Source organism: Podarcis vaucheri (assembly GCF_965113315.1).
Source record: "Podarcis vaucheri genome assembly, chromosome: 11".
NCBI lineage: Eukaryota > Metazoa > Chordata > Lepidosauria > Squamata > Lacertidae > Podarcis > Podarcis vaucheri.
The window spans coordinates 11,266,827-11,294,826 of record NC_138749.1 but is presented as its reverse complement, the minus strand read 5'-3'; the positions used below and the strand labels follow the sequence as shown (position 1 = coordinate 11,294,826).

Below are 28,000 nucleotides of genomic sequence, written 5' to 3'. Positions count from 1 at the left end.
ATATATATATATATATATATATATATATATATATATATGCGCGTGCATTTCAGGGACCTCTTTTTTTAGTGTGTGAGTGCAGGGTGAAGTGATTAAAGAGAAGTTATCTGGGGAATTTTTGTACTCAAATGGAACGGAGGTAGTTATAATCCCGTCCCCCTCTCTTTCCTTGGTAAATGTAGATACCTAAGCACTATTCACTCGGTGGTTCGGGTACTCAAAAAGCTGGCTCATACTTTCAAACTCCTCTAATTGTGTAAGCTGGAGGGGGGGGAATGGCAGCCACCATCACAGTGATAAGTATTTGCTTCCTGTATGCACAATGTTTTCCCATGTGGTAGTGTAGACAATCACCTGGAGAAATTCAAGTCCCTCAACAATGCGTGAAATTTTCAAGATCAGCTTGGGTGCTTCCCTCTCAACAAAACACCACACAATAGTAAAAACTATGGCTGAGAATCAACCCACAGTGTCTGTCACATTAACGTTTCAACTTCCTTACACGCTAGGCAGGGCCAATCTGAATATTCAGGAAAGCCACAAGGCACAACATTCCTGCCATTTTACCATTTCACACTGCATGTGTGTGTAAGTGGGAAGATACGTCTGAATATCTGCCCCACATATAAATCCTCCTGCATGTTGAAAACTAGCTTGCCACTCAGTACAGATGTGCTAGAAACAGGTCTTCCAGCCCTTATAGTTTTGAACAAACAGGCGGATTTTGATTTGAGGAAAGGAGACGAAATGTGAGCCCCAATTCCTGCAGTCTGAAATAATACAGTCTCCAAGACTCTTTGCCACATGTTTGGTCCAAATGCAAAGATCAGCCTTTAGAAAAGTGTGGTGCAAAGGCAGAGCTTTCACATGAAAAATTATCAGGATAAAGTGGTTTAGGTGCCTAAGGACTCTCCCAAAGAAGGATAAGTTTAGTAACAGGCTCTTGGGAGTTGGAGGGAGTTATTAAGGGTAGCCACTGAAGCCATAAATATGTGGTGCTCCGATTTTCCTAGAAATAATGTCCATGTCATCACAGTTCTTGGAAATGAGGACATCCATCTTGAAACAGCAAACTGTTGCAAGTGCTAGCAAGAAAGAAAAGTAAAAAAGAGTTTGCAGCAACATCTTTTCACCCAGAGCTTGTCTTCTGCAGTTGCCTTCTCCAGTTGAGTTGGCTGGTTAGGTCCAGGATGAATGAAGAACGTCATCCAAGGAGGACATTTCAGTGCATGCTTCATACTGATCTAAAGGTGGAGAAGGGAGTGGGGAGGAGAAGATTTAAATGGCTTGAATGAAATTTCATATCGTCCGACAACATTGCAAAATGGCGAGAAGTCTTCACGGGGCCAAATCTGACATTCGTGGAAACTTATGGAATGTGTGGTTTGACCTAATTGGCAGCAGACTTGCTGAGGACTGGAAAACCACAAGACGGAGCTTTCCATAAGCCACACAAAAGTTAAACTTGCCTTACAATAAAAGCATTCCGTTGGCAAGACTTGACTCAAATCCCACGGGACAGTTAAGAGACGTTCTAAAGCAGACATTAAAACTCACTTGACAAGGGAAATTCAGAGTTGCATCACTTGCTGCATGATATCCCCTCTGTGCCCACACACCAAAATAAGTTCTGACTGTGCAAAGGAAGTCCCCCACCCTCCTTGACCCCTGTGCACCTCCTATATCTGTTGTGCAATTTACCTCAACCCTCTGGAGCAGATTTGCTGTTGGTGCAGGGAAAGGAGATGAGCAAAAGTCCTGTGGTGCAAGCAGAAATCATTCTGCTTGCCAAATAATTTAGCTGAATATTACCCACAGCAGTCAAGATGCTCTAGAGTACAACTACTTTTATACTGTCAAAAATGAGCTATATCATCCAGTATCTTCATGCATTGTGGGGAGGGACTGATACTCAGAGCACGCATGCAGATGTTCCTCAGCTCAATGCATGGCATTTCCAGCAGAAGCAGAGGTAGCCATTGTAGGACCCTCTGAACGTTGCTGCACTTCCAACTCCATCAGTCCTAGCCAGCATGGGTAATGGCTAAGGAAGATGGGAGTTGTAGTCCAACAACATCTGGACGACCTGAAAGTAAAGTTTCAGGGAGCAGAGCCTGAGGAAAACCTCTAGCAGAGACTATGCATTCAGTTCCAAGGCAGTAGGGGCATAAGTAAAGGCAGCCCCACTTAGTTATCTTAGCAAAACATGGTAGGAACTTGCAAGGCTTTCATGTTTACTTGAACTCCAGGTCAACAGAGAACCTTGTAATGAAACCAGCAGGTTACACTTTGCAATACGGTAGACCTGCAATGTTTGCGCCAGTTATGTTCTAGGGATTGAGCCTGAAGCAAAAATTGTGTACAGTCATACCTCGGGTTACAGATGCTTCAGGTTGCGTTTTTTTGGGTTGCGGACCACCGAAACCCAGAAGTACTGGAACGGGTTACTTCCGGGTTTTGGCAGTCGCGCATAGGTAGAAGCACTAAATCGTGCTTTGAACATGCGCAGGTGTGCCGAATCGCAACCCACGTATGCACAGACGCGCCGCTGCAGGTTGCGGATGCTGCGGGTTGTGAACGTGCATTCCGCACGGATTATGTTCGCAACCCGAGCGTCCACTGTATAGTCAAAACCCAATGGGTTCAGTGGCAGGTGGGATTGCCAAAGTCATTTCCCCCAGAATCCCACCCCCTATTTAATCTTTAAAAAGTTGTTTGCCACATGTGTAAAGCTGAATGTGCACAAGCTAAATGCATACAAATGGCATTCTTCCTGTACTGCAGAGAAGAGCATAGGAAACTGTCTTACACCAAGTAAGATCAGTGGGTCATGTGGTTCAGTATTTCCTGGGGCGCAGGGTTTCAAGCTAGGTCTCTCCCAGCATTACCCAAAGATGCTGGGGACTGAATCTGGGACCTTCTGCACTCAGAGCACTTGCTCTTCCACTGACCCATAGCCATTACCCAACAGCACATTCATCTTTGGGGACCTGTCAAGGCTTACCTTGTTTGGTTCCTCTTTAGCCACCCATCTCGACATTTTATGAACCAGAGTTCTTCGCCAGGAGATATGTTGGTCTTCTGGGGGTCTTCTGCGCAAAACGTGAGCCTGAAACAAAAAAGGAAAATATGTAACTCCTACAGTCCCAAGACTAAAAGTATCTAGCTGACCATTTGGGGGAAAGAACACTGTAGCTTGGTTTGATTTACGAAGACAGCTCCTATATTTACAGAGAGTGGATATGCATACAGACCTTTGGCTGTATAAGGGTAAAGGTAAAGGGACCCCTGACCATCAGGTCCAGTTGTGGCTGACTCTGGGGTTGCGGCACTCATCTCGCTTTATTGGCCGAGGGAGCCGGCGTACAGCTTCCGGGTCATGTGGCCAGCATGATTAAGCCGCTTCTGGCGAAGCAGAGCAGCGCACGGAAACGCTGTTTACCTTCCCGCCAGAGCGGTACCTATTTATCTACTTGCACTTTGACGTGCTTTCGAACTGCTAGGTTGTCAGGAGCAGGGACTGAGCAACGGGAGCTCACCCCGTCGCAGGGATTTGAACCGCCGACCTTCTGATCGACAAGCCCGAGGCTCTGTGGTTTAACCCACAGGCTATTGGAGATCAAAGGCCTGCAGTCTCTTTGCTTGGTTTATCATGATGGCCTCATAATAAACCATAGCTAACAGCTGACCGTGGATGCTTCAATCTGTGTTGTTGTTTTTTGCTCCTCCCACTATCACAAGGGAAACAAGGACCCCAGACTTAGCTTTTAGTCCAAATAAGGAATTGTGTTTGTTTTTCTCCCTGCAAAACACAATCTGTAGCAGAGGTCTGGTCTCGGCTAACAGACCATGGTTTGCATGAAACAAACCCCATCCCCCAGTCGACATGATGCTAAGCTAGGGATTGCGGTTGCTTTCTCATGTGTGACAATGGGAAGGAGCAAAACAGCCCATACTGTTGCATGTATGGTAATCCATTAACCACGGTTTACTGTGACATGCAAACTGAGCTATGTGACTCAAAAATTAATTCACATACTTAAAGAGATGTCTGCAGGATGATGATTTTGGAGTTTCTATCAAGCCCCAAAACATATCCTATTGTCTTGTCTGAATCAGAGTTTGCAATCATTCAATTGCTTAGTGCCCTGGGCTTACTTCTGCTGAGTTTCACCAGATTTCACACGGATCCGCCTGATCTGGAGCTCCTTGGACGAATTCTCAGGCCGAGTCCAGTACATTTTCAACTCTCTCCATAAGCTGTACCAGGACTGAGTGGATCCTTGCCAGGTGAGCTTGATCTTCAAGACATCGCCAACATCTTCTTCAGTATAGACAAGGAATGTGTTTGTGTAGTTCAGGCCAATCTGCTCAAACCTGAGAATAAGAGGAACAAAACGTTTTGTTAAGGAAGCGCAGAGGCAGGGAGCAACTCATATTTGCTTGTTATGCTTTCGGTGAAACACCCCTAGTTGACTTAACGCTAAGCTAGCAATTGTGGTTTCTTTCTCCGTTGTGATAACAGGGAGGGGAGAGAGCTACCTGCTTGAATCCTGCTTGCTGGTTTTCCCAGAGGCAACTGTTCAACCACTGTGAGAGCAGGATGCTGGACTAGATGGGATATTGGCCTGATCCTGCAGGCTCTTTTTATAGTTCTCAAAAACCTGTCTCGTGGCTCATCCTGTCCAGCGATTTTCTAAGTGGTGCTCCAGGGAATCAAACTCATTAAGCGTTTTATTTACTTATTATAGCTTGTCTTTCATCGAGCTTGGATGAAAGGGAACCTATCCGCCACTTCCCATCAAATATGTCAGTGGCAAATCCTATGAGAGGGAAGAGGGGGCGGGAAGCAAAACATACCAATGAAAACTAAGTGTGCCCAGTGGCCATGAAATGTTGACTCACCATCGGAAGGGGAAAGGACAAATAATAATAATAATAATAAATTTTCTTTATACCCTGCCCTCCCCAACCAAGACCGGGCTCAGGGCGGCTAACAACCAATAATAAAAACAAGTTGGTTGAAATACAACTTTAAAAACAAGATTAAAATACAACATTAAAAAGTAGCCTCATCACAGGAAGAGAAAGGGAAAAAAGAAAGAAAGAGGAGGAGGGATGTCAAATTTATTCTAAGCCAAAGGCCAGGTGGAACAACTCTGTCTTACAGGCCCTACGGAAAGAAATCTGATCCTGCAGGGCCCTGGTCTCATGAGACAGAGCGTTCCACCAGGCCGGAGCCAGTGTTGAGAAGGCCCTGGCTCTGGTTGAAGCCAATCTAACTTCCTTAGGGCCCAGGACCACTAGGGTGTTGCTATTTATGGACCTTAAGGTCCTCTGCGGGGCATATCGGGAGAGGCGGTCCCGTAGGTACAAGGGTCCTAGGCCGTGAAAAGTGCACCGGGGGGGGCAATGGAATGGAATATCTGGGCCAAGGGCATGGCTGCCTGGCACCCTGAAAGGGAGCACTTCACGCTGCAACATTTTGTTGTAGGCCTGCCTCGTTCCTCCACTAGCATTCAGATAAAAGAGTGTGAGGTGTGCACTCAGTTAGTGCTTGGCAACAATATACAGGTAAACAGAGTGTGTGACCACCAGTATACCGAAGAACTGTCTGTGAAGCACATTAATTCAATTACACGCACGCACCAGTTCATCGAAAGAGCATGACATGAAGAAAGTTCCCTCAAGATAAAATGTTTGAAAGCCACTGATGTCATAGTCCATTTTGTCAGCTTTAATCTATCTGCGTACAAATGCGATTCCCTGAGATTTGGCCTATAAGCACAGCAAAATGAGACCGGGCAGCGCGGTGGTGACAGAATGAAATGAACTAGGCTGCAGGTGTGTGTAATAAACCACAGAGAGAGAGAGAGAGAGAAAGCACGCAGGGATACGCTACAACACTTTGTTTTGTTCTTAATGCCAGCTTGAAGTTATCGACAGTCATTTAAATCGCGATCTTTTCTGAAATGAGCTGCTCCAGTGACTCACTCCAGAATCAAGGTTAAGAGAGAGAGAGAAGCTTTATAACAGCCTATTAGTAAAAGAGTCGACTTGAAAGAGGGTGCAGGATTGATGTTTGTAATTCTCCACTTACACTTCCAGAGGCAGGGGCTGGGAGTCCCCATTGGTGCCGTGTAGCGTAACAGAGAAAGTAGGCTCCGTTTCTCCCATGTTTTTGTAGCTGAAGACATGCATTTTCATCTGGTAGTGGAAAACTGCAGAGACACAAGTGAAGACATTTAAACGCAGAGCCAAGATTAGGGCTACAAATCCTTTGTTCCCCTTAAACAGACGCGGTTTGCAAGGCAAGGGCCAATTGGCACGGGATCTGCCCAGTCTTTGCCAAGCGGCGTTGCTGGGACTCTGTGCACATTAACCCTGATCAGGAGCAGATAAGACATAGATGAGGAACCAGAAACGCAGCTGTGTTTCCATCATTTCCCCCTGAGGAAGGACAGCTTTCTCGGGTCTCCTGCAACGACTGGCCATTTACACCTGCAAATTACCGTATTTTTTGCTCCATAACACTCACTTTTTTCCTCCTAGAAAGTAAGGGGAAATGTCTGTGCCTGTTATGGAGGGAATGCCTGCGGGTGGCGGGGGGGGGGATCTGCTGCAGTCGTGAGCAGAGGATCCATGGTTCCCCTTCCTTCCCTCCTCCATGGCTCACTTTGCTCACTTTGAAACAGCAAAGCGGGAGAAGAGCCACTGAGTGGGGAGAAGAGAGGGACAGAGAGCCTGGTTACAAAGCACGGATCCACATGGATCCTCAGGATTTTTGCACTGGGTCACCCCAAATTCACCATCAGATCACATAGCATGTCTAGGGCTACAGCTTGCACCAAAAAAAATCATGCACCCACTGTTGCTTGGGGCCGCAGTGGTGCAAAAATGTGGTTACAAAGCATGGATCCACATGGCTCCTCAGGATTTTTGCATTGGGCTACCCCAAACTCACTGTCAGATCACATGTCTATGACCACAGCATGAACCACAAAAATCATATATCCACTATTTGGTTTAGAATATTTTTTTTCTTGTTTTCCTCCTCTAAAAACTATGTGCGTGTTATGGTCGGGTGCGTGTTATAGAGCGAAAAATACGGTACTTGAAGGCTGCACCCTTGCAAAGGGCCAAGCTGGGATGCTTCCTCGAGGGGAGGGTTTTTAGTCTTCCACTTGTGATGCAGAGCTCTTTTCAACAGTGCTCCCAGACCTACCACAGCTCTTTGCTGGGAGCAGAGCCAGTGTTCCCCATGCTGGGACATTCAGATTTCACTTAAAAGCTTATTTCCCCTTTAAAGAAGGGACACATTTTCTCAGCAACCTGGGCTTCAGTGCAAACTGCGTCATGGGTCACCTGCACCACCAATGCTCATCTCACTCTAAAGGCCGAGGGAGCCAGCATTTGTCCGCAGACAGCTTCTGGGTCATGTGGCCAGCATGACTAAGACACTTCTGGTGAAACCAGAGCAGCGCATGGAAACGCTGTTTACCTTCCCGCCGGAGTGGTACCTATTTATCTACTTGCACTTTGACGTGCTTTCGAACTGCTAGGTGGGCAGGAGCTGGGACCGAACAACAGGCGTGTCATGGGGATTCGAACCGCTGACCTTCTGATCGGCAAGCCCTAGGCTCTGTGGTTTAGACCACAGCGCCATCCGCGTCCCTTTTATTGGGTTCATAGAATCATAGAATTGTAGAGTTGGAAGGGAGCCCAAGGGGTCATCAATTTCAACCCCCTGCAATGCAGGGATCCCAACTAAAGCATCCATGACAGATGGCCATGCCTACGGGAAGCCTGCAAGTGGGAGCTGAATGCACCAGCGTTCTCCACACTTCTGATTCCCAGCAACTGATGTTCAGAGATATACAGCCCCCAACAGGGGAGCTAGAATACCCTTCAGCACTCAAGAAGAGCTCTGAAGCCCCACAGTGGATGGACGCTAACCAGAATGGATCTACAGCCCCAGGACCCAGGGTTCCCTCCTCCATCCCTGAGTCCCTGACACTAACGTACTCCAGGGTTCCTTGGAACAGTCTTTGATAAACCAGCAGAACCCATCATCAAGAAGAACCATTCTAGAACCATCTACCCCAGCTCCTCTTATAAGGATCAACCAGTGGCTTCATAGAGGATATGTCCATCAGTGGCTATTAGTTATGATGGTCAAATGGGGTCTGGAAGCAAATTAGCTCTGTCCGCAGCATCTGGTGCCTTCATACCCCAGTTGCTGGCTTCCTGGAGCCACCTGTCTGGCCACAGCTAGAAATAGATTCCTCAGCTATAGACTCTTGGTCTGACGTAACCTTTTTCCCACCTCTGCAACCCAGAAATGATGTTGAGGGATCAATGTGGGACCCACTACACGCAAAACAGGTGCACTGTCACTGAGCTACAGCCCTTGCTCTCATTTCGGCTGCTCGAATAATGCAATTTTCTCCATCCATCCACACACACACACACACACACACACACACACACACACAGACATATATATGGGTAGCTGGTTCTTTGAAGCTAGAACACAGATAGCCAATGTTGTGCCTTCCAGATTTTGTTGGATGCCAAAATCCATCAGCTCCAGTCAGCATGGCCAGCGACTTGAAATTATGAGAATGGTAATCCAACAACATCTATCAGCCTCTAAGTCAGAGGTGGTCCACAAGCTCCACTCAGAAGTTCTCATATGGTGGTAGGTCTATGAGCGCCAGTTAGGTGGCCCATGGAAAGGATGGGGAACAGATGAGAATACCTGCATTTGGTTCTGCACTTGATTAATTCCCCCCCCTAACAATGGAGATCGATGACAGGGGGTTGGACCCCCTGCTTGGCAGGGGGTTGGACTCGATGGCCCTTGTGGTCTCTTCCAACTCTATGATTCTATGATTCTATGATGACATTTTGACCAAGGGTGGAATATCCAACTGGCTAACAAAGCCCTGGTCTAGGGCCCAACATTTTTGTAATATGGCACCGGTGCTAAATGGGTTTTCCCTTCACTTGCCTCCCCTTAAATCCAAAAGCAGGATAAATGCTGAGCTGGACCCCAAAACAAAAGCCAACAATATTTTTTTTTTTACATCTGGCTTCACTAAACTTTGCTCAAAAAACAAACAAACAAACACCACCAAAACTTTATTTAACTAATTCATAACCTGCTCTTCATTAAAACTCAATTCCAGGCAGCATATCAATATAAAACGTGATGGGGTGAACTGGAAATTCAAACCACAACAATAAATCCAAACTACATCACTGTTACTTAAAATATGACGTATGCATGTGCTTTGATATCTGAATGAAGGTTTTTTTTAAAAAAGTAGCTTGCTGAGACCCCAAATTCCTTTTAAAGTGGTTTGTTTGTTTTGTTTTTAAAAGTCTGGGAACTCATGGGCGTGGGAGCCCCTGATGCTGTCTGGCGCACCATTGAGGAGAGAACCATCAACACATTTCAGATACAGCCTTCTGGTGTCCAAAGGGAGACACCCCACCCCAACCTGACCATTGCTGGGTGGGGAATGATGGATGTTGTAGTCCAAAACATCTGGGAGGCAACAGATTGGGGGACATGTCCCAATGCATATCCTGAGGTGTTTGTGAGGGGAAATATAATTCAAACACATCCTTAAACTGATAGACAGACAGACAAACAGACAGACAGACAGACAGACAGATAGACAATGGGTAGGTAGGTAGGTAGGTAGGTAGGTAGATAGATAGACAGACAGGCAGGCAGGCAGGCAGGCAGGCAGGCAGGCAGACAGACAGATAGATAGATGATAGATAGGTAGGTAGGTAGGTAGGTAGGTAGGTAGATAGATAGATAGATAGACAGACAGATAGATAGATAGATAGATAGATAGATGATAGATAGATGATAGATAGATAATTTATTATGGTCAGAGACCAGCTTATAAAACACACTTGGGGGTACAATTCCAGAAGGAAAACAAACATTTAAAACAATGTACAACAATAAATTTATAAATGCGATAAGCGTATAGACACTTAAAACTTTAAGATAAGCTACCGCAGAGAGATGACCCAGAGTCACCCATGGAACCGAGTTTGGGGATTTTCTTAACGAACTAGTTTGAGTCAGGGGATGGTCTGCGCCTACAGATCTGTACACAGAATCCAGGTCGTCTTATGAAACTGATATAGTTTTGCACTCTGGCTTCTTAAGTTTCCTTTTCGAAATAAAAGTTAACAGCAATGATGCACTTATAATGACTAAGAGTTTGTGGGGCTACCATGGCGCAAGGCCACACTGAACGAACATAATTTGTATACCACATTGGGGGATGCGGTATGTAACATCTAAAATATGCATCAGATTATCAATAAAGGTCCAAAGTTAAAAAGCAAGTCAGCTATAAAAACGTCAAGAGTATGAACAAGACCTGCAGTTAAGAAAATGTACATTATAAAATAAAATTGCATATTGAAATGCATTCCAGATTTATGTATCTGGGTGAGCTTACCTAAACAAAAACTTTGTGGCCATTTATTAAATTTCTATCAATAGAAACCCAGGGCAGTTGAATCAGGTTTAGCCTGGAGAAGAGGAGGTTAAGGGGTGATATGATAGCCATGTTCAAATATATAAAAGGATGTCGCATAGAGGAGGGAGAAAGGTTGTTTTCTGCTGCTCCAGAGAAGCGGACATGCAGCAATGGATCCAAACTACAAGAAAGAAGATTCCACCTAAACATTAGGAAGAACTTCCTGACAGTAAGAGCTGTTCGACAGTGGAATTTGCTGCCCAGGAGTGTGGTGGAGTCTCCTACTTTGGAGGTCTTTAAGTAGAGGCTTGACAACCATATGTCAGGAGTGCTCTGATGGTGTTTCCTGCTTGGCAGGGGGTTGGACTCGATGGCCCTTGTGGTCTCTTCCAACTCTGTGATTCTATGATTCTATGATTCTATGATTCTATGATTCTATGATTCTAGGTGCTGCATACAAATACTTCTCTAAATTCAATGGGCAGGGAAACCAGACCAGACAGGTATTCCTGAGGATTTTTAGTTTTTAATGTTTGATGTTTTATTGCATTTTAACATGTAATGGAAGCCACCCAGAGCAGCAGGATATAAATAAAAAAATATTATTATTATTACATGGGGGGAGGGTATCTGTGGCCCTACAGGTGCTGTAGGACTACTAGAAGAAGAAGAAGAAGAGTTTGGATTTGATATCCTGCTTTATCACTACCCGAAGGAGTCTCAAAGCGGCTAACATTCTCCTTTCCCTTCCTCCCCCACAACAAACACTCTGGGAGGTGAGTGGGGCTAAGAGACTTCAGAGAAGTGTGACTAGTCCAAGGTCACCCAGCAGCTGCATGTGGAGGAGCAGGGAAGCGAACCCGGTTCCCCAGATTACGAGTCCACCGCTCTTAACCACTACACCACACTGGCTCTCTACTACAGCTTCCAGCATCCCTGACTATGTAGCCTTGCTACAGAGAGAAAAAACACCTGATGGGCTAAGCAAGGATAAAGCAACTTATTAGTGGGCAAGCTATGTCTTGCATCTGCAATGGTAGGAAAATGCAGGTCTGCCTAGGACGGAGGCATAGTTTTTTCCCATTTGGGGGCACTCATCCCCTAGGCTAAAGCCCAGACTTTGCGATGGAGAGGCTACTGAGTTTAGCAGCAGGGACAGTAGAGTTTAGTAGGCAGAGGTTTATTGGGAAAGTTAGGGAAGCTGTTTTCTAGGAACAGACAAGGAGCTGGTGCAATTGAAAAAGTATTTGTTACCCGTTTCCCATCCAGTAATTATTCAACTCAAAACTGCCGCTCCCAGAAATGGTTAAGAATCCCTTTTTCCACACCCATCTCCTGCTCCTAATTACAGCTCTCCACAGCTGCTTTTTATCAAGAAACCACTGGCAGATCATCACCCATGTAATGTCTCTTTAAGCTTTTAGATGAATGTCATGATGGCTTTTTTCCCCACCAAGAACCAAAAAGTTGCCTGGCTGCTGCCCAGATTTTCTTTCTTTAAAGAAAGACCAAAAAGAAATTCTATCCTACCTATTTCTCCAAAGACACTATAAGGCAGCCAAGGAACAACAAAAAACAGAATGAAATCACATTAATGCCCTAGAAACCCCACAGATACATTCAAATGAATAAGCAAACGCTATCCATTTGACAAATTCCAGCAGCACAAGAACAACACAGAAATGAGCCGGCAAATAAATGCACCATTAACCAGGTGCCATTTTTAAAAACAAGGTCTTCACCCACCCCCTGAAACAGCAAAGCGATGGGGCCCAACAGACCTCGCTTGGTGAGGCAATGCATAGGGCTGGTCCCACGACAGAAAAGGCCCTGCCCTGATTGGACACCAGCCCCACTTGCCAAGACTGAGGAATCTGAAGCCGGGTTCATATTACTGCCTCCAACTGTGGCTAAAAGCCATCCAAGTTCGGGGCCATCACAGCCTCCTGCAGAAATGAGTTCCATAGTTTAACTGTGTGAAGAAGGACCTCCTGATGTCTGCAATGTATCTTCCAACATTCAGCTTCACTTGAAGTCCACAACTTCTAGTATTATGAAAGGGGGAGGGGGGAAATCCTGCTCTATCCTCTTTCTCTCTGCCATGCATAATTTTATAAACTCCTATCATGTCACTTCTTGCTCGCTTCTTCTCTAAACTAAAAACGGGTCACTTGGTGCCACTGTGATTTCAGATGATTGATGGGCACGGAGCTCTGTCCACCTGCCAGTCATGGCCCACAGAGTAAAGATCAGAGGCAGAGCTGAGATGGGGTGATACATTCATAATGATACATTCTTTATCAAATGCTTTAGGTAAAACGATAAAGAAAACAAAAGACTGAGTTAAGCATTTGAAAAATCCATTGAAACCAGGCATTATAAGTTCATCTTAGACTGGGTAGTTCATAAGTCTCTGTGGCTTTGCACAAGGTTTTATATATTTCTCTCAGACGATTGATAAAGAATGTATATACTTTTTGGGGTAATTGTTGTGTGTGTATATTAGTCACCAATGCGTTGCCTGAGTCGTACTACTACTACCCATGGGGGTGGAGCAAGCCGCCCATGGAGGGCTGGTTTCTCGCGGGGGGAGCGACGCCACTTTGCCAGCAGCCTTCCTCCCTTCCCTCTTCCTTTTGACAGCTTGGGGGAGGCTCTTCCCCCAGGAAACAGCCCAGGAATGAGGGGCAACAGTGTGACTCCCAAGCCTCCCCCGAGCTGTCAAAATGAAGGGGGAAGGGGTGAAGGCCGCCGGCAAGGTGGCACAGCTCCACCCCTTCCCCGACGGCCAGGGGTAGACTTGGGAGTCTCAGGCAGGCGGCACACCAAATGTCACCCCCCCCAGTGATGACACCTGGGGCACACCGCCCGCCCCGCCCCACATTCCCGAGTCAATGGTTCAGCATTTCAGCAAAGGAAACCTGCCCCTTGCAGCATGCAACCTTTTCGCTGGGATCTGCAAGGAATGCTTCGGATGCTGGCTCTGCAAACAAAAACAGAAGTTATCTGTGTCTGACGGGAACGGCAAAGGAAGAAAGGGGCCTACCTTTGAAAGGCATGTCGGCCCGTGTCTTCAAGTACATTTTGGTGTTCCTCTTGTTCCGCATTTTCTTGGCGTTGTAGCCAATGCCGTTGCAGCGGTTCTTGCGGCAGCTCAGACAGATGCCCTTGCGGAAGCGGCTGGAGTCCGTGCACTGGAAGGCAAAGCTCTGCTTATCCTTGTTCACAAGGGAGTCCACAAAGAGGTGCACGGACCGTTCGTGTTCGCACCTCACAGCCTCCCCGATATCTAGATGGACAGACAGGGAGGAGGAGGGAAAACAGTCGTAAGGCAACAAGCCAGCCATTTAGCATTCTCCACCTCCGTGGTGGAAAGGCTGGCACACGTGCAGCAAGATTTACAGATCTCTAGGTCCTTTGTAGTTTAGCGCAAGCCAGACTTGGCCACGGACCAGGCAGGCCTCTGGCCAGAAATTCTGCCGTGCAACCGGAAGTGTACGTTGTAGGAGGCATCCGAAAATGCAATGCAGAGCCTAAATATAGGCCATCTAATAATCTTCAGTCGTTTCACGAACCGAAATGGCTTTCTTTTTTCATTAACATTTTAATAGGATTCAAAGAATTTGGCAAATGCTTGCCAGATCACACAAGTGCGTTTATCCCATTGGCCAGAAAAGGCAGGAATCCGTTTATGGTTTCATGAGGAGATAAGTAGAAGGATGTCAGCATAGCTTGATGCGTCTATAAACCAGGCTTCCTCAACCTCGGCCCTCCAGATGTTTTTGGCCTACAACTCCCATGATCCCTAGCTAACAGGACCAGTGGTCTGGGATGATGAGAATTGTAATCCAAGACATCTGGGGGGCCGAAGGTTGGGGATGCCTGGCTTATTATATTGTGAATTGCTTCAAGTTGTCTAATGGGAAGAGATTCATGAATGAAATATTTTTTCTTCCTCATCCTTAATTTTATAACAGAGGAGCTGAGGCTGAGAGAGACTTTCTCAAGAATTCACATAGCAGGGGAGAAAGCAAACCAGGGGCATATTGACTCATCCGTCAGTGTTAGTCATTACACCGCAATAGCTTTCCCAGATCTGCATACTAGCATATCAGGTTTTGCAATGAAAAATCCCCTCCTCCTACACACCTATGCATCTGTTTAATATATGTAAGCCAGGAAGTATTTTGCAACTAGAGGGTTTGCATCTTCTTAGGCTGAGGACAGCATCTTACCAAGAGTAAGTTACTCTGATGTGGCAGAGTTAGCAATCTGTGTGACCCCCCCCCTGCCTGCCCCCCACCACCACCAAAATACAAGCAGAAAGCCTTACTTCCATAGGCAAGGGACCCCAAGACATCACTCAAGCCGCAGCCTGGCTGGACGTCTCCTCCATTCGGGTAGATGTCGATGTGACCCACAGGCATCTTGATCCCAATGCTGACCCCCAGCGTTTCCCTTGTGTACGTGTGCAAGACGTCCACAAAGTCTGCATCGTCAGGAGAGAGGCGTCGGTTGGGGTCGACTCCTTCGAACATCGGGCCGGCTGGATCCAAGCCTGCAGAGGAATACGGTTGAGATGGACGCAGTTATTTCCTTGGAAGCTGCCTTACAGTATACTAAAGCCAGACTATTTCCCACTCAGACCAGCACTGCCTATTCTGAGTGGCAGCAGCTCTTCAGAGTTGCGGACAATTCCTACCATCTCCAGTCATTTTCACAGGAGATTCTGTGAACTGACCGGGGGTGTGTGCTTCTGAATGCAGTTCAGGTGCTAAGGCTAAACAATCGCCCCTCCCCTAATTTCAACTTCATTTTAAAAATCACTATTTCTAACATTTGTGAAATGGCAATTTTTTGGCCACGCACACCTGCATTCTGAAAATGGTACCATCCATTCTATCACCCCGTTCTCCTGCCAGACCTTGAGTCATGAATGATTACCTTGAGTACCCCCAGAGGCTATTGGACTCCAACTCCCATCAGTCCCGTGCAGCACGGCCAATGGTTAGGGATGATGGGAACTGTTGTTCTACAACACCCCAAGGATCACAGGGTCTTTACTACTGCTGTGGGTTTGCTGCAAGCAGCAGTGGATGTGGATGTGCAATAAGCCACTGGGCTAAGATGACATTTCTGTTATCTTTCCATAATTGCTCCTTCTGCCTTTGGGGCAACCCTCAGCCCTTATCTGTGGGATGTGATGCATAAGTAGCAGTCAAATACAACATTCCTTGTTTTCCTAGAGTGGACATGCAGGGGAATGTTTGGTCCAGCCAGTCGAAAACTTCCTGTTTCCTCCTTGCTGGGACATACTTCCTTTGTATGTGACTAGAGGTGGGTGTGACCTTACCTGTCCAGGTAACAAAAAGGACAAGGCACACTGCACACACTCTCTCTTTGACTTCCTCCGTTGTTGGAACAGCTTTTTAGCTAGAGACTGCTTCAAGCCAACATAGGACACTGGGATTGTCCCCATATGAGATGGATCCACATCTATATACTTTGTAACTAAGTCTGCCTTCAGGGATTCAACTGTGAACTGAATGTGAGTAAACCTCTTTTATATACTTTGCACAAGGTTGTGGCGTGTTTATTCTTTTAAGAGGTAAGTTAAGGGATCTTACCAGGAACCTTCTAGTGAGAGGCTTACACAAGCCTGCAACCAGTTATCCACTGTGCGTTTAAAGGGGGAATGTGAAACTCTGCTAAGTGAAAGAACTTGCTAGCGCAAGTTAAGAAGGATATTAATAAACAATATATCCTCTCCTGCCTCCCTGAACATTCCCGCATTATCCTCATTTACAACCAGTTCCTTACACAGAGCAGGAATATGCAGGGATCGAACCTGCGATATTGGCGACATCAGAACCACGGTCTAACAAACCGAGCCACACGCTTAGCATGGTCTGAGCCACACCATCAGGCAAGCAGAGAGGGGAAGTTCAAGCCACCCCAGCCTGTCTGGGAGTAGCTTCCAGCCAAATGCAAAACTTTTCCAGCCGAGACTTACCTTGAGGCTGTGCATGCAGATTCAGGATTCACCTGGTGTGTCACCTGCCACAAACCTGCCTCAAGCAGAGGATGGGGCTTTCAGCAGTTTCAGAAAACCACAAGGCAACAACGCACACGAATTCATAGGCGGCGAGGGGGAAGTTGGTTGGCTTACCTGTAATTCTGCCAATTGTCCCCATAGCATAGTTCCCAGCATAGCCAGCAACGTGGGCCCCCAGGCTGTAGCCAATCAGGTGGACGTTTTGGAGCTGGAAGCGTTCTTTCTCCTGCAAGAGCAACATGAACAGGATCAAGCCAGTCGCTCATGGAAGAAGAAAACTTTTGAACAGAATTTAGTAAGGGCATCAGAAGAGCTTGATGGTTCAGGCTGATGGCCCATCTAGGCCATCATCCTGTTCTTGCAGTGGCCAACCAGACACCTCTAGGAAACCCACCAGCAGGATTCGAATACAAGAGCAACTCTCCAGTTCTGGCAATTGGTATTCAGAAGCATTGGTGCTTCCCAACTCTGGAGGGCAGAGCGCAGCCTTCATGGCTAATCATCATGGTAAAAGAGTATGCAAAGGGTCCACACAGGAACAGGAAAGGTTCAGCTTTACGAAACACATTGTGCCTTCAGCTGATGACGCAAGGAACATTCGATGCCTTTGGCCAATAAACCTTGTTTTCTACACCCTCAGCTTTAGGTGGTGCAAGTTGCTTCATGCAGGTTTTTCCACCCCCAAGAAACAGAAGGCGGAACTGATGTTATGGGAAGCAAAGCAGGGCCAAGCAATGGTAGGTAAAGACATAAGATCAAAACTATGCATTCAGAGTGAATGTTCAGGGACAGCCCCTTTTGGACATTTTACATGGCAGCTGCAGGGGAACCACAGGGTCTGAGTGCTCCCCGATTCGTCTGTAAAATGCAAGCGTGCCTGGGGTAAGGTTAGAACCCAATGTACTGGCGTCATGGGCAAGGCAGAGTCTGCTCATCTTCCTGGTGGCTGCCCGCTCAAAGCTGCCATCTTTCCCCTGCAGTCTGAAGTGTTAAAGTCCAGAAAGAGCCGTACCAATCAGCAACTATGGATTAAAATAAGCAGTTATGGATATGTGGAATTTGCCTTATTCTGAGTCCAGTACATCTGTATGTATGTATTCTTTTTATTTAAATGTTGTATAAACTGCATTTGGACCATGGTGGAGCTGATGGGAGCCTAACACCACCTTCAGGACCATCCCTGTTGTATAGCATTAGAAGATCACACACCCTGGGTTTTTGGGCGATGGCTCTGGTGCCTGCAGTTTCAGTTTGCATGGGATGGGAAGCTCCAGCATCAGCAACGCCACCTGCCCTATCCAACCAATCAACAGCTTGGCACGCAGCCTGCTGTGTGATGCCAAAAATGGCATCTCCTGCCAGGTCCTGCAGCATCCAGGTTGACATTTCTGGAGCAATGGTTGCTTTCCCATGCAGTTTCTGCTGCTCAGGAAATGGGAGGTTTCCAGCTTGAAGTTACCTGCAACCAGTTAAGCAGCTTGGCCACTTCCTTCCCAACCACTCGGGTGTAGTTCACAGCATCTGTGTACAGCTGGTGGGCAAGAGGGAGCCAATCGACCACCACCACGTTGGCGTCCTTCTCTCGCTCCTGCAAAGCCGACACGACGCTCCCCAGCCAACTCTCAAACATGCCAGTCATCTGGAAGAAGAATCCATGTTTAGTTCCTTTCTGGCTAAAGGAGGACCAGCGAGAGAAGTATCTTGGCAACCTTCTACCATATGTGGTGGACATGTCCAGAGATCAGAAAGTTCTAGGACACGATCCATGAAGAAATAAAAAGTTACTAAGAACTTCACATAGCAAAAGACCAGAAACATATCTTTGGGGAATATTGAATAGTGATATTCCTAGACAAAATACTAAATTATTTCTGTATGTGACATCAGTGGCGAGAATCTTGGTGGCTAAGTACTGGAAGGGTAACCAGGTACCGACCAAAGAGGAATGGTTATGTAAATTATGTGAATATTTGGAGCTGGCCAGATGGACGGATATAATAATATTAAAGCCAATGAATACAGTCAAGAAGGAATGGAAGTGCTTGAATGATTATTTAGAAAGACAAGGTCCAAAAGTAAAAATTTGGCTGTGTCTAGAATGACCTTGTGAATGGAAAAGGGGAAGCATACATATATACATATCTATATATTAAGATGAAAACATTACTGAAATACAGATAAAATATGAAATGTGAAAGGAAGTGTTGTGAGAGTGATGGACGTCTATTATTACTATTATTTTGTAAAATAGTGTTTATTGTATTGAAATATTATACTTTTCTTTATTCTTTTACTGTCTGCTTCTCTTTGCATTTTTCTTTTTCTTCTTTCTTTTTTATGTTAGTCTTTATGTATGGTTTGGTATGGATGTATTTACTTTGCAATATTTTAATTTTTTTAAAGAGAAGTATCTTGGCTTTCTGAGGACTGAGAGGAATCAGTGCCTACGTGTTTCTAGCAGGGTTTTTATAGTGTATTTAATGTGCTGCGTTGGGATCCTTTGAGGGTTTTAGCCAAAGGTTAGAACTGACAAAGCAAGTGCCTGAAAGAGGGTTATGGTTTAGAATTTCACGCTAGGAGTCACCTAATACCAGTCACCTCATCTCTCACACCTTATTCTGTTAATCTAAAGCTAGTGGCTTTAAAAACAACAACACCAAGCTGTGAATCAGAAAGCTCCTAGGTCAAATATCAAACCCAGCAGGAATTAACTAGGAAGTGTTGAGTCCCTTACAGAAACCTGCCTTTCCTACATAAGTTCACCAAAGGGTTTCAAAGAATCATAGAAATGTACCGTATTTTTGCTCTATAGGACGCACTTTCCCCCTCCAAAAATTAAGGGGGAATGTGTGTGCGTCCTATGGAGCGAATGAAGGCTCCTTGGCTTCAGCGATAGCAACGTGAAGCCTCCGAAGCGCAGAGGGAGCGCTCCCTCCACGCTCCGGAGGCTTCGCGTTGCTTTTGCTGAAGCCGGGAGAGCAAGACTCTCCCAGATTCAGCGAAAGGAACCTGAAGCCTCCAGAGAGCAGCGGGAACTTGCGCTGTGAAGGCTTCAGGGATAGCCGCCTGAAGCCTCCGGAGCGCAGCGGGAGGTCCGGCTGCACTCCGGAGGCTTCGAGTTCTTTTTGCTGAAGCCGGGAGAGCAAGACTCTCCTGGCTTCAGCAGAGAGGGAGAGCTGTGCAGCGCCCCTTCAGCGAAGCAGGAGGAAGGGGCTCTGTTTCTCCTGCGGCTTCGCTGAAGGGGCGCTGAGCAGAGAGGGGGAGAATTTATTTTTCTTGTTCTCCCCCTCTAAAACAAGGTGCATCCTATGGTCTGGTGCGTCATATAGAGCGAAAAATACGGTAGAATTGGAAGGGACCCTAAGGACCTTTAAGTCCAAAAGCCTGCAAGCCAGGAACATGCAGCTGCCCCACAGGGGGATCAAACTTGTAACCTTGGCGTTATCAGCACCATGCTCTAACCACCTGAGCTATCCAGGTTTCTTCACACATAGGGGAGGTCTGTGCATACAACTGCCACACATACTGCACAGATGGGGCGAGTGCATGGGCACATTGGCAGTAGGGTGCGTGGCTAGTCCAGGGAGTTGACTAATATCACAGCAGGTAGAACAGGACCTCCAGAAGTTGCCGGACTACAACTCCCAGCATCCTCCACTCTTGGAAATGCTGGCTGCAGCTGATGGGAGTTGGAGGTCAGCAGCTGTCTTGGCCCTGTCCGTCAGATGTAGAACTCCAACTCACGAGTTCTGCCATGGGCTTTAACGCCAAGGCTCAGATCGATACATAAGGCAAAGTTACTGCTGCTCTCCAGGCTTTCCAACACGGTGGGTCGTTGGCACGTACAGAGAGGGGAAGGGGCAGGTAGCTTGGGCCAGTGTGGTGCAATGTGGCACCAATTTGATCCCCCCCACACTGTGCATTGGATCAAGCCAAGCTCCACGTGCCTTCACCTCTAGGAGAGCATCAGTCACCCACTCTGTTGGTTTTTTATTTTTTTATTTGTATTTAACCAACAACCAAAACGCAGTGAAAACAAACAGTGAAACCCCCCCAGGCGGCTGATACATTGGGTATACATAATCAATAATAACATATTCGAATCAACAATATGTACAATTCTATATACCGTAACACTCCTCCCTCCACAAGGTTTATTTAACTTTAAACATTTTAATTACCCCAAATTGTTCAAACCAAATTAATTCAATATCTTCTCAAACCAATCTTCCTTCTACTCACTGACCTTAAACCCTTTCATTTTATGTTTCTTCACAGTTAGATATTCTAAGATCATAATATTTTTCAATTTTTCCCTCCATTGGTTCACCCCTAGCTCTTCTGCATTTTTCCAGTTACTCGCTATAACCTGTCTGGCTGCAATTACCATCAATTTTACCCATTTACATTCCTCTTTTGTTTCTAACTCAGAGCTACTCAGGCTAATAAGAACCATTAAATTAGATATTTCTACCTTCCTACTCACAATTCCCGATATTTCTATACCAATCTGTTTCCAGAATTCATTAACTAATGGACAATTCCACCACATATGACTGCATGTTCCCATCACTTCACATTTCCTCCAACAATTCTTACTTCCAGATTTTGTAATATGACATAACTTTACACTGTGTTGGTAAGCCAGGAGCCAGGAGTAGTGCCACCTCTGTGGTCACTACTTCCCAGTTACTCAGCACCAAGCAGAATGTTTCGCCCAGAGCCCTCAAAGGGACTCAAACCAAGTGAAAAACTGGTTTCTCTCTTGAAGTGTTTATGGCTTTAAAAACAATGGATTGAGGATCAACAACCCCCACCCAAAATGCCATAGGATACACACACAAAGAGTTCCTCTTATGCTAAGAGCAACACGAAGCAGCAAAGAATTCTATTCTACTTACCGCCCATCCATGAATAACGAAGAAGCTTTTAGCAGAGACGTTAAACTTGCAGTCTTCCAAATGCTGGTCTTGGCCCGTAGTGAGGTAGCACCCTTTGTCTTCTAGGTCCCTAGAAGTGCGGACGTTGAATTTCACCGGCAGCTTGAGAACTTTCGGCGGTTCAGCTGGCTTTAGCAGCTGAGAAACGCCAACATCTGAAACATGAGCACTTACTGGTTAGGGTTTCCATACGTTCGGAATTTCCTGGGTATATCCAGAATACTGCAGTCGGCAGCAGTGTCCGGGTGGAAATCGGTACAACTGTCCAGTAAAATCCAGGCATATGGCAGCCCATGTCGGCAGTGCCATTTTGGCCGCTTTTCCATGAAAATAGCTCAAAAACGGCTTTTCTGTCCGGATTTTCACTGTTTGAAATATGGCTACCCTATTGCTGCTTAGCATCACCCGGCAAGGGATCAATAAATTGCATAAAAACTGTGGACAGTTTACAGCAATCTAAAGGTAAGCTGTGATCCCTAAGGAACAGGCAGCCACAGCTAGGGCTTTTTTTCAGCTGAAACTCACAAGAACTCAGTTCCGGCACCTCTCAGGTGGGCGCCATTGCCATTATAAGAGAACAAGGGAGGCGTTCATGGTGAGTTCCAGCACTTCTAGAAAAATAGCACTGGTTACTATCATGTGTTACTACCAAAACTACTTTGCAGTTTTAGAGCAGGGATGTGGGTGGCGCTGTGGGTTAAACCACAGAGCCTAGGACTTGCTGATCAGATGGTCGGCGGTTTGAATCCCCGTGACGGGGCGAGCTCCCGTTGCTCGGTCCCTGCTCCTGCCAACCTAGCAGTTCGAAAGCACATCAAAATGCAAGTAGATAAATAGGTACCACTCCGGCGGGAAGGTAAACGGCATTTCCGTGTGCTGCTCTGGTTCGCCAGAAGCTGCTTAGTCATGCTGGCCGCATGACCCGGAAGCTGTACGTCGGCTCCCTCGGCCAATAAAGTGAAATGAGCGCCGCAACCCCAGGGTCGGTCACGACTGGACCTAATGGTCAGGGGTCCCTTTACCTTTACCTTACCCTTGTCTCATATGTGCAGGTGGGCTTCCATATGCCCACATTTCATCAGGCCCACAACTTTGAGCTAAAGTCTACAAGTTTACATGAGCACGTTCTCCACAACCAGGTATAGCAGGGGTTGTCAGGAGCTCATCCTACACTTGAGTAGGACTCTGGCAGAGACACATGCCCAACTGGCATGTTCTCTCCCTCCTGGTCGATCGTTCGGGAGCTTCAAAAGCTTTCTTCAGCCCAAACATCACAGTGGCCAATGCCAACAGACATCGGCACACTTAGGGATCCGCAGAGTCTTCGCAGCTTGCATGACAGACCTCAGCAACTCAGCATTTTGGCTAATCTACTTTATTTACATATAAACAGACACAGAGCACTGTGACATGGCTCCCTCTCTCTCTAGCATCAGACAGCAAAGAGAAAGAACAAAGGACAATAGTCCCACTTCACGGAACACAGTAACACAAACATCCTGTCTCCGTCACTCCCCACTCTGTGGAGTCAAAAAACAGACACCGTTATGTGATAGACAACAATCCCATGACTGTAATCATGGAGCAGGAATTCTAACAGAGGTAGCCAATGCTGTGCTCTCCAGAGGCAGCTGGACTACAACTCCCATCATCTCTGACCATCGGCCATGTTGGCTGGAGCTGATGGGAGCTGGAGTCTAGCAACAACGTCTGGGAAGGCACAGTTCCCCACCCCTGCTCCTTGCAGTGCAAGCTCACACATCAAAACATAATTTATCTCCTCTCCACCACTCCCAACAGTCAGATCATATCCAGACCCTGAAACCCACCCATACATGGACTGCTGTGGGCCCCTGCCTGCCTAGGGGGCAGGTGTAGAGAGTTGGGGAATATGCACACTTAAGAACTGTGCACACATTTCCGCCACGTGCAGCCGACAAGCATAGAGTGGGACAGGGGATCATGCCCACGAGCCTCACACGCTCTCTCTGCGCATTCATCATAAGGCAGCCACAGTCCTAAGCTGCATGCAGGTGGGCTTTTTGGGTGCAACTGAGAACTGTGCTAACTCCCTGGGGCCCTGGGTGCCCGAGGACCTGCAAAATTCCCCATGAAGGGGTTGGGCACCCACAAATTTCAGTGCCAGGGCGTGAAACTGTGCACAGAGTTGGTATGCACAGAGGCTAGGTGCATGCAGGATGCTAAACACAGGCAGAGGAAAGAATGGAAGCAAAGTCCAAATCTTAGCTCTGGTTCTTGCACTGCAAGGGGTTGGATTAGATGGCCCCTTGCAGTCCATTCCAATTCTGCGATTCTATGATATGAACATTGACTCAGCAGCAGCATAACGTTTCCACGATCTTATAGTCTCCTGCAGAACCATGGCAAGTCATCCTGTTCTCATCCAAATTTACACCAAGGTTCTAGCTTAGTGGTTCCCGAACTTACTCAGGCCACCTCCTCCCCTTCGTTTCATAAACTCATTCCAATACCTCCTACCCTACCCTATAAAACTCATGATTCAGAAAGGTCGTTTGCACAACCGGCTAAGGAAGATAATAACACGATGAATTTCTAAACAGTAACAATCAATTGCACATTTATCCAAAGTCCTGTTAGAACTATTTAGTTGAATTAATTCAGCAAAATTGATGAACTTGATACCCAGAGGTGGAGATAACTGCTCTGCACCTGGGGGCGGGACTAGCAGCCTGTGGGGTGGGGCTAGTTGCCTGTGGGGGCAGGGCTAGCTGCCCATGGCAAGTGCCCCAGGGGGTGCCACCCGTGGCGAGCAGCAAGCAGCCCAGGAGGTGGGGTGGCAATGTCACACCCCTCCAGGGATGATACCCGGGGCCGGCCGCACCCATTGCACCCCCCTTCCTCCGCCAGTGACGATACCAGCTTCTCAAAGTCCAATAGCCATTTACACTTCCAGCACCCCTTGCCTCTTAGCGACCCCCTAGGTTATCCCTCCAACACCCCCCCGGGTGGTACCACCCACTTTGAGAAGCACTGCCATAGCTCTGTGTTTCAACCCCTTGGATTCAGTAACTGCAGGAGATTAAAACCCTGCAAATATTTCACACACGCACACGAGTAGCTTGCGGAAAGAGAATACTGCCATGAAGGCCATTTAAACTCAAATTCAGGAGAAAATTGCTCATTACATGCATGACTCAATTAGACGTGCACTCTTCCTAGACATGCAAACCTGGCTTTTGACCAACACTCTATTTCCATGCAAAAATCCCAATGTATCTCTTAATCCTAATATATCCTCTATGCCAGTTTAATATCAAGAAAAATCCAGAAACCTGTCCTTTCCCTCCTTAAGGCAGCAGAGGTGACCAGCTTATCCAAACAAGGAATACTTCACAGTTTAAGCTGCATTTGCAAAACACATCAATAGAAACAGTGAATTTCAGACGCAATCCAGTCGAACTACATGGAGTTACACCTTAGTGGCACACTGACTTACTTTTTACGTTAAGTCACAGAACCAGTTCAGCAGCCTAGGCTAAGCACACGTCAGCAGGTGAGGCAGAGAGAGTGCCCCTGATTTAGGATTTCTGACAGGTTGCCTGCGAGATAACAGAGGGCACCAGGAGCACATCAAGCGACGGAGCAGTGAGCTCTTGGATTCATACAAAACTCCGGCTGCAGGCGCACCATACATTTAAAGCCCCCGTCTTTTCTCCCAAAGAATTCTGGGAGCTGTAGTTTGCCCCAAATAAAGCTACAGCTCCAAGCACCATCAAGACACTACAATTCCCAGGCTTCTTTGTGTGGTTAAAATGCTTTCAATGCATGGTGTGACCAGCCTGAGTCTCCACTTGTTTTCATGCTTGCTCTCTAAGCAGTGCTTACTCCTGGGAAAATGGGCCCAGAATCCTCATATTACCCATCGTCATGCTTAGCACCACCTATTTAAGATCTTGCAGGGGCAGGTCAGGTTTTCAGCATCAAAGCCATGCTGCCATATTGTAAGAAGCTTCAATGTGCAGTTTGAATATATGCCAGGGTTCATTGAAGCTTCCCCTTCCCCAAAAAAGAAACTGCTAGAATCCGCCCCGCCCCCCAAAAAGAAACCTCTAGTTAAAATCTAGAATGCGAGAACAATCACCAGCTTCTAAGCATGTGACCAGAGGGGCTCTTTTTCACCATGCATGTCAAACAATCACCAAGCATAAAGAGGGCTTGCTGAGCAGGCGGTAAAATTCAAGCTAGGCTTTGAGGTTTGAAATTAAAAATAAAAGCACCAGCTAGCTGTCACTTTCCCCTCTCCATGCACTTATTAGCCTTGCCTCTAGCCAGATTTAAAATTAAAAACTCAGGACATAGTGAAAGATTCTCTCTTTAGGCACTTGCTATTAATAGCGGAAGAACCTTGATCATCAGCTCCATTAAATATGAGACGCTGGTGCTATAAATCACGAGCACTGCAAGCCCATCGTCAATGGAACAGCAGGCTAAAATAAGGCACTTGCAAGCGCAATTCAGTCTCTACTCAGAAGTACAACTAAGTTCAATGGAGATTACTTCCAGGTAAATTGCCCAAAATCACAGGCTAAGTTTCTGAAATAGCTGCTGATTCTACACAGGCACATCCCAGTGTGGTCTTTCCCTATGCAAGCGCCGTTAGAGGAAAGGCTATAGTTGCGCCCTTTTAACATTCCCCATTCTTTTCAACGCGGCTTGCACCGAGTGTCCGCTTGGAAGAGCAAGGTTTTTTAACACTTTATGAGCCAGACCCAGGATCACAAAGCTAGACAGAAGGCGTCGTGGTTTAGAAGCAGGGAGACCAGATGACAGAGAGTCCAGCTGCTCTTTCACGCATTACAAGATGCAGCAGAGAGCTCACCGAACAGCAAATCACGTCCGCGCTTCTCACCGCCACAGCTGAAAGTTAAAGGCAGGCATCGCCTCGGCGGCGAGGCAAGAGATGCGCTCCGCTTGCCTTTCCCCACCGGCGAAATGTCCCAGTTCCCTTTGTTGGTCTGGGGAGTTCCAAACACGAGGCTTAAAGCCGCACTCGTATCGCTTCACGACCACAAACCTTACAATTGTCTCACACTTTCACATTCAGCTGTCTCTCTCCCACAAACACGCCCATTCCAGCTCCAGAAACGAAACACAGAATGGCAAAGTTGGAAGGAACAGCAAAGGCCGACTCGGGTGGAACTCCCTGCAGACGCCGGCAATGAAATCCACATCTCCAGAACGAAAGAGCAACTCAAGCCTCGCGCATCCCAGCACCCAGGTGCGCCGCACGCCGCTAACGCGCAATAGGCAAAAGGCGCACCAAAAGCAGGCAGGCTGCGCGCGGCTCCCTACCCATCTGCTATCCCAGCGCCCACTTTGTCCCGCTACCGCCCCAGGGAGAAAGCCACCCTGCTAGGGATGCCATATGTCCTTTCCCCCCCCCCATAGGTAGAATCGTCATACCGATCCATAGTTAAAAGTAGAAGTTGGCGAAAGTGTCCTCTTTTTTGCTCTTCAAAATATGGCAGCCCCACACCCTGCAGCCCCGCTTACCTCCCTGGGGGTCCCTCTCCGCTTGCAAGGCGTCCTCCCGGGGCGCGCAAGAGGCGAGAGCGATGCACACCAGGACGGCAAAAGTTCTCATCGCTCCAGCAAACGCCGAGTCGTCTTGTCCGCCTCCTCCTCCCAATACTGCACTTGACTTGCTGAGGCTGCTCAGACTTCTTCAGAGCCGGCTTTTTCTTCTTCTTTCTTTTTCTTTGGGGGGAAAGGGGACGAGATGATGCTGAGCCTGCAGAAACGGCAAAGCACCGGGGCTTTCCCTCTCTAAGGAGGAGGTGGAGATGGAGAAAGAGGCGAGAGGCGCGCGCGCGCGCAGGGAGCCGAGCAACTAACTTGCAAGCGCAAAGGCGCAGCAACCAAGCGGAGCAACCGGCAAGGGGGGTCGTTTCTAAATAGGCAAGAGGGAGCGTCACCTGACCCATGGCCAGATGGGGATGGGACTCTGTAGCCCGGGATCCGGGGTTCTGATTGGTCACGCCTCCCTGACGTCAAGAGCAAGCCGGCCAAAAAGTCTGAATGAAAACGCCACACACCCACCTCGAGGAAGGGAGGCGGCGCGGAGAGGCGAGACTTGAGGCGGGGCGTCGCGACACGAGGCGAGAGGCTGGCAGGCAGTGGCGTAGCGTGGGTTGTCAGCACCCGGGGCAAGGCAAGTAATTTGCGCCCCCTAGCCCGTGGATTTGCACCCCCTAACCCGTGGATTTGCGCCCCCTAACCCTAACCCCCAGATGTTGCGCCCGGTGCGGCCGGCCCTCCCTGCACCCCCCACGCTAAGCCACTGCTGGCAGGAGATTGCCTAGGCGAGGGAGACGCTCAGGAGAGCGGCCGGAGGCTGGTGCAGCCCGTGCCTTTCCCTCTGGAATTCTGCTCCCTCCTTTCCCAAATAACTGAGATCTGGAGAAAGTGAATGGAGGGGAATGGGAGGGGCACTGGGCAGTTCTTCAATG

The 28,000-nt window shown here is 47.3% G+C and overlaps 1 protein-coding gene across 2 annotated transcripts; it reads right to left on the bottom strand.

Annotated features, from left to right (window-relative positions):
- Positions 1-27,440, bottom strand: LIPG (lipase G, endothelial type; the record flags this gene model as incomplete). Of its 2 annotated transcripts, XM_082242057.1 has the most annotated exons (10): positions 27,045-27,436; positions 21,471-21,664; positions 18,029-18,208; positions 16,684-16,795; positions 14,848-15,072; positions 13,561-13,803; positions 6,101-6,221; positions 4,159-4,377; positions 3,005-3,109; positions 1-1,244 (listed from the first exon to the last, which is right to left on the bottom strand). In XM_082242057.1, exons 1-10 carry the CDS (start codon positions 27,133-27,135, stop codon positions 1,235-1,237), a joined length of 1,500 nt encoding a protein of 499 aa, XP_082098183.1. In that variant the 5' UTR covers positions 27,136-27,436. The 2 variants fall into 2 exon arrangements, with proteins under 2 accessions (XP_082098183.1, XP_082098184.1); XM_082242058.1 differs by lacking the exon at positions 1-1,244 and having other exon boundaries at positions 3,001-3,109; positions 27,045-27,440.
- Positions 27,441-28,000: the final 560 nt, after the last annotated feature.